The sequence below is a fragment of the Pristiophorus japonicus genome, chromosome 12, assembly GCF_044704955.1.
Source record: "Pristiophorus japonicus isolate sPriJap1 chromosome 12, sPriJap1.hap1, whole genome shotgun sequence".
NCBI classification, from domain to species: domain Eukaryota; kingdom Metazoa; phylum Chordata; class Chondrichthyes; family Pristiophoridae; genus Pristiophorus; species Pristiophorus japonicus.
Window position 1 is genome coordinate 30,309,534 of NC_091988.1, and position 13,390 is coordinate 30,322,923.

At 42.1% G+C, this 13,390-nt stretch overlaps 1 protein-coding gene across 4 annotated transcripts in view; it reads left to right on the forward strand.

The window, feature by feature from the left end:
• The window catches only part of LOC139277166 (deoxyribonuclease gamma-like), an 85,016-nt gene that overhangs the window by 52,526 nt on the left and 19,100 nt on the right, over positions 1-13,390 (forward strand). For all 4 annotated transcript variants that reach the window (XM_070895257.1, XM_070895253.1, XM_070895255.1 and 1 more), the window contains exons 2-5: positions 837-925; positions 2,173-2,259; positions 7,802-7,914; positions 10,168-10,280. In XM_070895257.1, the coding sequence (XP_070751358.1) occupies positions 864-925; positions 2,173-2,259; positions 7,802-7,914; positions 10,168-10,280 (375 nt within the window). In that variant the 5' untranslated portion in view covers positions 837-863. The remainder of the gene's footprint in view (positions 1-836; positions 926-2,172; positions 2,260-7,801; positions 7,915-10,167; positions 10,281-13,390) is intronic.

Consider the following 13,390-nt stretch of genomic DNA (forward strand, 5'->3'; position numbering starts at 1 on the left):
AGGCCCCGTCTTTCCTCTCAGGTGGACATAAAAGATTCCATAGCACTAGTTGAATTAAAGCAGGGGAGTTCGCCCTGTGTCATGGCCAATATTTATCCTTCAACCAACATCATTAAACAGATAATCTGATCATGTATCTCACTGTTGTTTGTGGGACCTCGCTGTGCACAAATTGGCTGTTGTGTTTCCATACAAGAGTGACTGTACATCAAAAAGTACTTAATTGGCTGAAAAGCACTTTGGGATGTCCCTAGGTCATGAATGACGCTTTATAAATGCAAATATTTTCCTTTATATAAATACAAGTTACTTCTTACTTGAAATAGAGAAATACATCTAAGTGGAATTTGTTTGGCGATAGAGGAAATAAGCAAACAATGCTCAGCTTGCAATGACTCAGCCCAGCATGGACAGTAAATCTCTCCCCAAAGCCTCCTTTTGCTTTTCATTACAGTCTTAATGTGGTCTATTGACTTTTTCTGCTCCCACTGATGTCCTTGTTCCTGTTAGGTTCTCCATTTCCTTGCAGAGCCTACGCCTGGTGATGTGCTAGCCAGATTGCCAAGGCGTCACAAACAGGATGTCAGTCAGGATGTTGGTAATTATGGTAACCTTTTCTGCCCACACTACCACTTTTATCAGAATGTCCTCTGGGACATCTTCAGCAAGCGTCATGCTGGAAAACTTCAAGCCAACGTTGCTATGGCTTTGCCACATTGGAGCCACAAATGTGGGTCTATAAATCTCTAAGACAGCCAACTCCTTTTCATTTTCCATATTCCTTTTATAATTAATATCCAGTATAAACCAATCAGCATAAGTGTCATTTCCTGCAGATAATCTCTCGTTGTGATCTGTTGTTGATGATGGAAATCAAGGACTCAAGAAACCAAGCCTTTCCTACACTAATGCAAGGACTGAACAAGTAAGATCACAGAAATGTTATTATTTCTCTAAACAGTGAAGGTGTGCACAGTGAGTATGGACCTGCCTTTTACCTTCAATGCTGTCCCCTGTAGAAATTTCTAGACTTGTGTTCCTTAAACTAGGGGATCAACAGGTGGTGGTGGATTGGAAGTCCATGATAGAATCGTTGGGGGTGAAATTGCGCTCCGATTGGGGGCGGTAACCTTCCTGGGCCGGAACTTTTAGTGCCCGGTGCAGAAGTCCTACCCCCACCGCTGAATTGGGCTTACCATCCCTCAAAGGAAGTGGAGTGCAATCTCCGGCACTCCACTTTCTTTCGGGGCGGGTCCCGGGGCACTACTGGGCCAAAATGTTCAGCGCTATGCAGATGCTTTGCGCAGTGCTGACGCGCTTCAATGCCCCTCCCCTTCAATTAAATGGGAGTGCCGCTGCACACTCTGCACGGCCTCTAATGGCCTCCACTTAGCCACCCGGGCAGCATACGACCAGGCCAGCAGCCCGACACCCAAGACAGAGGGCTGGGCTGCATGATGGTGGCCCGGACCACACTAGGGCCACCATTGTTGAGTCGGCAGACAACAAAAGATGGTGGCCCGGGGCACTGACGCCCTCCCCTTTAATCAGTGCCCTGAGAGCAGATGTCTGCCATCTTCACAACCTGCGAAGCTGGTGTTGACATCCGCCCACGCCAACCTCGCGGTTGACGCAGGGTGGTGAGTGGTCGCCGCGCACGCCATTGACATCATCACCGGTTGCGTGGCGGCCTGGGGCGCTGACCACGGCGAGCGGCGCTGCCATGACAGTGCCTCCGCAATCTCCCGAGCAATTTCCCAGGAGATGGTAATGCCCCCCCTCCCCGGGTAAAAAATGCCCAGAGGCGCTAGCAGGTCTATAAAAAGGGGTGATTTTGCCCTCTTTAGATTTTGGATGGAACAGACTTAAAGGGTTGAATGGCCTTGTTCATTCTGGAATTTCTTATGTTCTTACAATGCTCCCTTCCTGTTCCTTTAAATGGAGTCATGATTTGAATGCCAACAGCATGGCTGACATTCACTCCAGGAAATAATCAATGGAACCGTCCATCGAAATCAGACAATAGAAAACAAGTACAATCAGAAAATAGAAAGTATACACGCTGAGCATAATTTAGTATTTAGATTGGAGATTTACATTCTAATGTAAAATAAATATGCTTCCTAATAATATACTGAACTGAATAATAACGATTTAAATATTCTACCTCAGTCAAGGTAACAGAAATGAATACGAATCTATCATCAGCGAACGTTTGGGACGAATGTCCTACAAAGAACAGTATGCTTTTATTTACAGGTACTTCATTTCTATATTTCAGTTGTACTTGCTCTTGTAGGAGATATGAATAATAAAGAAAAGAATGCTTGGATTCTAGAGGTGCAGGCACCAAACAACTTCTGTACACAGAGCAAATCTCCAGTATTTAGCCTGACTTTTTAAACATTCCATCTGTCCATTTAACACAAGTTTGAGAGTTGGATTTATTTCCGGAAGTTTTGTACTGAGCACAAGTGCCATACGACCTCATTTGCAAACTTAGTTCAGCTGAAAATTTCTGCCTGCTGTAATATTTGAGCAACTTTAGTTCATTGCTGTTTTCCTTTTTCACTTTACAAATATAATTAATCTACAATCAGTCACAAGTCATGCTGAACATAACCCTGATTATGAAATCTTTTCACCTTCCAAAGTATGTTCATCTTTTTAATATCTGTAGAAATGGGAATGTATGTCATGATGGCGATAACCACAGAAACTGAACCTACACATTTCTTTATTTAGACTATTCTCTGATCAAAGTTAGGAACTTTAAACTTTTAAATGTCTATAATTTGATTTACAATTGATACCATAGTCTACAAAGGGTTAAAGCTAATTAGAGGCTCCACGCCCTTGATGATTCCTGCGCTGCTCTTTCAGGGAAATTAGGGAGCAGCAATGTCTTGAAAGAGGAGCTTCCTTCTCAGCCAGAGAGATTTGAGTGACATGGGAACATGACTAAAAGAGCCCAAGAGAAATATTCATTGAACAGCAGAAGTGAAGGGTTTAAACTAAAAATATGTCTGAATAGTTTCTTTTTTTTCCTCTATCTTTTTTAAGTTATATCTTTCGGTGAACTTTAACACTCGTTGACGTGAAGAATTGGCCTGTATAAAACATGTTCAGGTGAAGTACAATATGGTTTAAATGCAGAGTAAAGCTGAAGTTGCATGTTGAGCCATGAACTCATTGAATGGCGGTGCAGGCTCGAAGGGCCGAATGGCCTACTCCTGCACCTATTTTCTATGTTTCTATGTCTCTGTCTTGTACTAATTAGCATTGCTTCCAACAGCCATTTGATTCAGTATTTCTAAACCATGTTTCAGCCACTTTGAGGCCTTTCTGAAAATAATTATCAATTCCATATCAACGTATTGAATGGCGGAGCAGCCTTGAGGAGCCGGATGGACTACTCCTGCTCTTATTTCTTATGTTCATATGTTCTTAGTTCTGAAATATGGGTCATTTTGTGCTGTGGGTTGAAACTGTGAAATTTGTTTTATGTTACAGCAAGCAAAGAGAGTGTGTCCTACATTTTAGTGTGGATCAGAGAGGTGAAAGGGCATTGCACCAATCTAATGTGTCACCTATTCTCCCAAGACTCTTGTTTATTAAGATATTTTCTCCCATTCTTTATCATGAGTCCCCTCATCTCAGACCTTTTTTTGTCTTGGTTGAACTGCTCCCAAGCTTTCACAAATGCCATTATGAAACTGGCTCTTAAAAATGTACATGTGGCCTAGGGTGTTATGCTACCAATCTGCCTTTCCTGCCAATGGGTATTTCTTTCCTCTGCTCAACAGCGATGCTCAACGTGTGGAAGTTTGTGAGCCCAAACTAAGTATCAGACTGCTCTGTGGCACAGATAACCCTAGTATTGCCATTAACGTGCTGTGATAAGGCACTTTTGATTAATCACACATCAAATATTCAGTAGGTAGAGCCACAGTTTTAAGCAAGCACCAAGAATTAGATATTTTAATGAAGTAACTTTTAAAAAACTATATAGGAGGAATATCAGCAGTCTCTAGTTCAGGAGGTGATATTTTTGCAAAGTAAACTTGTCAAATGATAACGCAGTCTACTCAGTTTATTACAACAAGTTGTATTTATATAGCACCTTTAACATAGTAAAATATCCCAAAGCACTTCACAGGAGTATTATAAGACAAAACATTTGACAGCAAGCCACATAAGGAGAAATTAGGGAAGATGACCAAGAGCTTGATCAAAGAGGTAGGTTTTAAGGAGCGTCATAAAGGAGGAAAGAGAGGTAGAGAGGCAGAGAAGTTTAGGGAGGGAATTCCAGAGCTTCGGGCCTAGGCAACAGAAGGCATGGTCACCAATGGTTGAATGATTAAAATCAGGGATGCTCAAGAGGGCAGAATTAGAGAGGTGCAGATATCTTGGAGGGTTGTAGGGCTGGAGGAAATTACAGAGATAGCGAGGGGCAAGGCCACGGAAGGATTTGGAAACAAGAATGAGAATTTTGAAATTGAGGCGTTGTTTACCGGGAGCTAATGTAGGTCAGTGAACACAGGGGTGATGGGTGACCGGAACTTGGTGCGAGTTAGGATATGTACAGCAGTGTTTTGAATGAGCTCAAATTTATGGAGGGTGGAAAATGGGAGGCCAGCCAGGAGTGCATTGGAATAGTCAAGTCTAGAGGTAACATAGAAACATCGCAAATAGGTGCAGAAGTAGGCCATTCGGCCCTTCGAGCCTGCACTACCCTTCAATAAGATCATACCCCTTTCCTGTTTTCTCTCCATACCCCTTAATCCCTTTAGCGTAAGGGCCATATCTAACTTCCTCTTCAATATATCCAACGAACTGGCATCAACAACTCTCTGCGGTAGAGAATTCCACAGGTTAACAACTCTCTGAGTGAAGAAGTTTCTCCTCATCTCAGTCCTAAATGGCTTACCCCTTATCCTTAGGCTGTGTCCCCTGGTTCTGGACTTCCCCAACATCGGGAACATTCTTCCTGCATCTAACCTGTCCAGTCCCGTCAGAATTTTATATGTTTCTATGAGATCCCCTCTCATCCTTCTAAACTCCAGTGAATACAGGGCCAGTCGATCCAGTTTCTCCTCATATGTCAGTCCTGCCATCTCGGGAATCAGTCTGGTGAACCTTCGCTACATTCCCTCAATAGCAGGAATGTCCTTACTCAGATTAGGAAACCAAAACTGAACACAATATTCCAGGTGAGGCCTCACCAAGGCCCAGTACAACTGCAGTAAGACCTCCCTGTTCCTATACTCAAATCCCCTAGCTATGAAGGCCAACATGCCATTTTCCTTCTTCACCGCTTGCTGTACCTGCATGCCAACTTTCAATGACTGATGAACCATGACACCCAGGTCTCGTTGCACCTCCCCTTTTCCTAATCTGCCACCATTCAGATAATATTCTGCCTTCGTGTTTTTGCCACCAAAGTGGATAACCTCACATTTATCCACATTATGCTGCATCTGCCATGCATTTGCCCACTCACCTAACCTGTCCAAGTCATCCTGCTGCCTCTTAGCATCCTCCTCACAGCTCACACCGCCACCCAGCTTAGTGTCATCTGCAAACTTGGAGATATTACACTCAATTCCTTCATCTAAATCATTGATGTATATTGTAAATAGCTGGGGTCCCAGCACTGAGCCCTGCAGCACTCCATTAGTCACTGCCTGCCATTCTGAAAAGGACCCGTTTATCCCGATTCTCTGCTTCCTGTCTACCAACCAGTTCTCTATCCACGTCAGTACATTACCCCCAATACCATGTGCTTTAATTTTGCACACCAATCTCTTGTGTGGGACCTTGTCAAAAGCCTTTTGAAAGTCCAAATACACCACATCCACTGGTTCTCCCCTGTCCACTCTACTAGTTACATCCTCAAAAAATTCTAGAAGATTTGTCAAGCATGATTTCCCTTTCGTAAATCCATGCTGACTTGGACCGATCCTGTCACTGCTTTCCAAATGTGCTGCTATTACATCTTTAATAATTGATTCCAACATTTTCCCCATTACTGATGTCAGGCTAACCGGTCTATAATTTCCCATTTTCTCTCTCCCTCCTTTCTTAAAAAGTGGTGTTACATTAGCTACCCTCCAGTCGATAGGAACTGATCTAGTGTCGATAGACTGCTGGAAAATGACCACCAATTCACCACTATTTCTGGGGCCACTTCTTTAAGTACTCTGGGTTGATGACTATCAGGCCCTGTGGATTTATCGGCCTTCAATCCCATCAATTTCCCTAACACAATTTCCTGACTAATAAGGATTTCTTTCAGTCCCTCCTTCTCACTAGACCCTCGGTCCCTTAGTATTTCCGGACTGTTATTTGTGTCTTCCCTCGTGAAGACAGAACCACAGTATTTGTTCAATTGGTCTGCCATTTTTTTGTTACCCATTATAGATTCACCTGAATCTGACTGCAAGGGACCTACATTTGTCTTCACTAATCTTTTTCTCTTCACATATCTATAGAAGCTTTTGCAGTCAGTTTTTATGTTCCCAGCAGCTTCCTCTCATACTCTATTTTCCCCCTCCTAATTAAACCCTTTGTCCTCTGCTGAATTCTAAATTTCTCCCAGTCCTCAGGTTTGCTGCTTTTTCTGGACAATTTATATGCCTCTTCCTTGGATTTAACACTATCCTTAATTTCCCTTGTTAGCCACGGTTGAGCCACCTTCCCCGTTTTATTTTTACTCCAGACCGGGATGTACAATTGTTGAAGTTCATCCATGTGATCTTTAAATGTTTGCCATTGCCTATCCACCATCAACCCTTTAAGTATCGTTCGCCAGTCTATTCTAGCCAATTCACGTCTCATACCATCGAAGTTACCTTTCCCTTAGTTCAGGACCCTAGTCTCTGAGTTAACTGTGTCACTCTCCATCTTAATAAAGAATTCTACCATATTATGGTCACTCTTCCCCAAGGGTCCTCACACAACAAGATTGCTAATTAGTCCTTTCTCATTACACATCACCCAGTCTAGGATGGCCAGCCCTCTAGTTATTTCCTCGATGGTCTAGAAAACCATCCCTAATATACTCCAGGAGATCCTCCTCCACCATATTGCTACCAGTTTGGCTAGCCCAATCTATATGTAGATTAAAGTCACCCATGATAACTGCTTTACCCTTATTGCATGCATCCCTAAATTCTAGTTTGATGCTGTCCCCAACCCCACTACTACTGTTGGTGATCTGTACACAACTCCCACTAGCGTTTTCTGCCCTTTGCTGTTCCGCAGCTCTACCTATACAGATTCCACTTCATCCAAGCTAATGTCCTTCCTTACTATTGTGTTAATTTCCTCTTTAACCAGCAATGCTACCCTACCTCCTTTTCCTTTCTGTCAATCCTTCCTGAATGTTGAACAAGGCATGGATGAGGGTTTCAGCAGGGGATGAGCTGAGCAGGAGCGGAGAGGGACAATGTTATGGAAGTGGAGATAGACGGTCTTAGTTATGCGCAGATATGTGGTCGGAAGTTCATTTAGTGTCAAATATGACACCAAAGTTGTGAACAGTCTGGTTCAGCCTCAGACAGATGTTAGGGAGTGGGATGGAGTCAGTGGCTAGGGAATAGAGTTTCTGGCGGGGACTGAAAACAATGGCTTCGGTCTTCCCAATATTTAATTGGAGAAAATTTCTGCTTATCCAGTATTGGATGTCCAGTTATCCAAAAGATAAGATTTAACATTTTTCTTAGCTTGTGTTTTATGTGAGATATTAGCCTATCGAGTGGCACTCTCCTTATTGTACATGTTTCTATATTTACTTTAGACATAAACTATTATCAGTGAAAAGAAGTTATCAATATCCTGATCGTCAGGCAGGAGACGAGGATGTTTTTGCAAGAGAACCATTTGTGGTATGGTTTTCATCTCGTTATACCAGTAAGTTACTCTTTTTCTTTCATATATAAAATAGTTACGTTCCCATAGAAGTTAAAAGATAATCTCCCTGGGGCAGATCGGGGTGATTGCTCACTGGCACCCAAAGTATTTTTGTTCTGATTGTAGGGGAATAAATAACATGGTTTCCTACGCTGCTATTTTCCTGCAGTGATTCTTCAGGTGCAATTTACTAGCTGTCCAGATAAAGAGGAAATCTGATGTCATGTCCAAATCTGGCATGATTTGAAGATAGCTAAATTCACCCAATTCAGGTTTGGGAAGGATTTCAAAACTCACATTTTTGCAGGAACTAAGATGAAGGCAGCCAGCTGGGGGGCGGTCATCACAACCAAACCGATTTCTATCCTCACCCAGTGTCCCGATGCATTCACTTTACAGCAGAATTTATTGGCCTTTGGTTAGGAGCAGATTCTTCCCCACCCTCCCAACCTAGAGATGCTGAGTCCTAATGTAGGATCCCTACTGCCATCCTGCCCAAGTCCAGCTGACTCAGTGCAGACCTGGAATAAAAAGCTGGGACCTTCTGGGTCAGGCCACACTACAGAGTGCAGTTGGCCATTGAACCATTTGGTTGCTTGTAACAAGGTTATCACACAGTTATTAAATCATTCAGGGTGCATAGTTAGGATTTTGAAGTTTTGTTAATTATGAAGCACTGTGTTAGTACCATGCATGTATATCTGATTTGTTAAATCCTAAAATATTATCAATATTTTTATTTATTACTTAAACAGAAATAAATTATATTGTTTGTATTGTTTAATGTTCATAATTATATCATGTGTGTTAATCAATGGATGAATTAAATGCAACAGAATAAATTATACAGTAAATTATAGGGTTATTAAACATAATTAGGGCCCATGGGATTGAGGATTGGTTAACGGACAGAAAACAGAGTAGGAATAAATGGGTCATTTTCAGGTTGGCAGGCCACAAGGATTGGTGCTTGGGCCCCAGCTATTCACAATCTATATTATTCGATGAGGGGACCAAATGTAATATATCCAAGTTTGCTGATGATACAAAGCTAGGTGGAAATGTAAGTTGTGAAGAGGATGGAAAGAGACTTCCAAGGGATATAGACAGGCTAATTGAATGGGCAAGAACATGGCAAATGGAATATAATGTGGAGAAATGTGAAGTTATCCACTGTGGTAGGAAAAATAGAAAAGCAGAGTATTTTTTTAAATGGTGAGTGATTGGGAAATGTCAGTGTTCAGAGGGGTCTGGGTGACCTTGTACATGAATCATTGAAAGTTAACATGCAGGTAGAGCAAGCAATTAAGAAAGCAAATAGTATGTTGGCCTTTATTAGAAGAGGATTTGAGGATAAGAGTAAAGACATCTTACTGAAATTATATAGGGCCCTGGTGAGACCGCACCTGGAGTATTGTGTACAGTTTTGGTCTCCTTACCTAGGGAAGGATATACTTGCCATAGAGGGAGTGCAATGAAGGTTCACCAGACTGATTCCTAGGATGGGGGATTGTCCTATGAGGAGAGATTGAATAGACTAGGCCGATATTCTCTAGAGCTTAGATGAATGAGAGGTGATCTCATACAAAATTCTTACAGGACTTGACAGGGTAGGGAGGATTTTTCCTCCAGCTGGGGAGTCTAGAACCAGGGGCCACAGTCTCAGAATAAGGGGTTGGCCATTTAGGACTGAGATGAGGAGAACCTTCTTCACTCAGAGGGTGGTGAATCTTTGGAATTCTCTACCCCAGAGGCCTATAGAGGCTTAGTTGTTGCGTATATTCAACAGAGATCGATAGATTTTTGGATATGAAGGGAATCAAGGGATATGGGGATATTGCAGGAAAATGGAGTTGAGGTAGAAGATCAGCCATGATCTTATTGAATGGCGGAGCAGGCTCGAGGGGGCGAATGGCCTACTCCTTCTCCTAATTCTTCTGTTCTTATGTAACCCATAACTGTGAAAAGTCGGATAGATAGCAGAGAATAGGATTAATTACTAAGCACAGTGAGACCAACCAGTCAAAGAATCAGTACATGCCCCATTTGACACTCTGAAAGATTACTTAACTAAACCTGGGCTTCACACACTTGAATGTCATTTTCCTTCCCAAGCTCTGCCACATGAATTAGATCATTCCCTTTTATTTCAATGACATATTTGGGTAAATCTAACTACACCAATCTAAAAATATGTATTTAAAATAGACGAGGAGTTCTTGTAATTTTTCAATTCCTTTGACACTCCTTAAGCTGTAAAAGACTTTGTCATTATCCCTCAACACACAATGCCGAATTCAGCAGTCCGTGAAATTGACGAGTTGTACGATGTTTACTTGGAGATGAAACGCCGCTGGAGAGCAAAGGTACTATTTCTAAAGTAGATTAGTAACAATAATTGTTGCACTTTGACCATAATATTCATAAGAAGATAAGAACTATAAGTAGGCTATTCGGCCCCTCGAGCCTTCCTCAAAATCCCTATATAATTGCAGCAAGACTTCTTTCCTCTTATCTGTAAATCCTCTTGTAATAAAGGCTAACATAGTATTTGCCTTCCTAATTGCTTGCTGTACCTGCATGCTTGCTGTACCTGCATGCTATATCTCTGTGATTCGTGTACAAGGACACCCGAATCCCTCTGAATACCAATACTTACTAGTCTCTCACCTTTTAAAAATACTCTGCTTTTCCATTCTTCCTACCAAAGTTGGATAATTTCACACTTCTCCACATTATACTCCATCTGCTACCTTCTTGCCCACTCATGTAACCTGTCTATAACCTTTTGCAGTCTCTTTATGTCCTCCTCACAGCTTACTTTCCCACCTAGCTTTGTATCATCAGAAAAATTACACTTGGTCCCCTCATCTAAGTCATTGATATAGATTTATCTTCATTTATCTTCAGCAGGTAATGAGCTACAATGCGTTAACGACTCCATATCAATTTCAGCTCAATTTCTTTCCTCCCTCTTCCTTCCTCATTTGAAAAGGCAGCCTGGTGACCTGTTTCCAAGTTTCTGCCAATGCCATAATAACTGGCCATTAGGAATATATGGCAGAATCATGGGTCAACTTGCCCTAAATTTCCCCACCCCCTCTCCTCCTGGAGAGATATCTTGCATCCACCTGGTTCTTCCTGATAGATTAGGTGAGCAACTGCGAACTTGTCATAAAGGGAATCATGTGTGTAAACCCTGACTGCAACTTTGCAAGGCCCTGTATACTGGCACATAAAAGTGATGTACAGTCACACTGCTGCAGTAAAGCAGCAAATGCGATTCAAAGTTTAATCTTTTGGAATTATCCTTTGCTGATTTCAAAATCAACATTTTACATTCTGTTTTACAATTATCAATAAAATTGTGACTTTCAAATGGCATTATAAAGATGATCAGGAAGCAAAGGATGTTTCTTCATATGTAGTACCCTTCAAATAAATAATATATGAATTGGCTCTTGGTTTTTGGTACAAAAATTCTGCCATTAATCTCATGAGAAGGTGATAGTGAATAGCTGGTTGGGGAAGGTTAACTAGAAACAGTAACTTGAGCCTGTTCTATATATCACTGTGGATCCAGGGCAAAGTCTAAGAAAAGCAAGCCCATGTTGTATACAAGAGGAGTCTATTATGGGATTGCAGCCAACATCACACTACAACATTACAAAGATTACACTAGATAACAAAGATTAAAACAGACAAGTGAAAGTTCTTCCTCCTTTATTTTGTTAATGGCCCTGAAATTCCGGCCTCCCTGGGTCCGTACGAAGTGTGTATGGACTCGGGAAAACGTCGGAAAAGCCAGTTTTCGGCGGGCAATGCAATGCGCATGCGCTGAAAACCAGCTTTTCCAATCTGTCAAGTTCCTGGCTTGACAGATCGCACGCATCTCGGGAGCGAGGACATTCCCACGGCAGAGATTGGGCTATTTGCCCATCTCTTGTCCAGCGAATGTCCTTAAAACTCTTGGGCCTGGTAAAAGCAGGCGCATAGCCTACTTTTTACCAGTGTAAGTGTTTAAAAACCTTTCCAAAACATATTAATATAACATTTAAAAATATATATTTGTTAAAAACCTTGCCCACTCAGGTAATTTTATTTTAAACCATAATTAAAACTTTTTTTTTTAAATCGGCAAATTTTTTTTTTCAAAAACATTTCTATCAGCTTTAATTTCTATAATGCATATTTATGTGAGGTGTTTTTTTAATGTTTTATGTAGGGCTTGGGTGTTTTGGGGATGTTTTTCAATCATAGTAATAGGAATTTCGGACTTACGAAACTCCTATTACTATGAATGAGAAAATACTTTACCGTGATTGGGCGTCAGGCCCACGTGACTCCTATGGACATCCCAATGTGAATGCGCTCTGTTGTGCAAGAAGAGGAGGCCTCGAGTCCTGGATCTCTGGTGAGCGTTCGACCAAAAGATAAGTGCGCATCTTTTCTCCTATTTTAAGTCGAATGCCCACGGGAAGAAGAAACTGGGATTTCAGGGCCATTATTTTTTTTGCCCCCTCTTCCCTCTCCACAATTGGTCTGCCTTTTCAGGCCATGGTAGAATATGGATTACATGCTGCTTTGTGGGTTATGGGAAACTTTCATTTGAACAAACAGTACATTCGGAATCTGTTTGTATAAAACCAAGGTCAAAGCAACAAAAGAACGAACAAAATGTTCTCAAGTTAGCTCCGCATAGGAACGGTATTGTAAAGGTATTGGGCTCAATTTTCCCCAATGCCGTTTTTTGGTGTATAGCAAGAGTTCTGCCTTTTTTTTTGAGCCCAGACTACTCCAAAAAAACAAGTTTCCCCATTCTATTTTTTGAATTTGGTGCCGCGCAGCCTATCCTTTAGCTTCGGGGGTGGAGCCTAATGTCTGCATCAAAAAAACAAAGCCTTCCTCCCTTCTGCGCTTGCGCGGGAAAAAAAGGACATTTTTGACGTGATTGCTATCGGCTACCATCAATGGGATGGGTGATGAGGTATCGGGACAAGTAACAACACTCTCACGAGAAATGGAAACACTGTCGGCGAACATGAGGGAGGGAATGTTGCAGGTAGTTGAGATACTGCCAGGGCTAATGAGGGAGGGAATGTCAGAGTTAGCTGCTGCAATAAGGGAACATGCCCAGACTTCATGCCCAATGACAGATTCAACTGCCACTCCCATTCCAATCCCCAGACCCGCCTCTGAACAGGCCCAAGCGGGCCTTCCACATTACTGCCTGCCTCACCCCCCCCCCCCCCGACTCATCAAGAAGTGCGCATTACCCAAGATGTTCAAAAGAATAAGCTTGGTATCAACCCGAGAAATGCTGTGCCACCGCCTGCGGGCAGGGGTGAAGTCAACCTGACCAAGTGCAGCGGGCGGCCGTAGAATAAGGTGGAGGAGAGATGCGTGCAGCCTTTCTTTGCTATTGTTGTTGTTATTGTTGTTACTGTTCTCAAATTAAAAATTTTTTGTAAGTTAT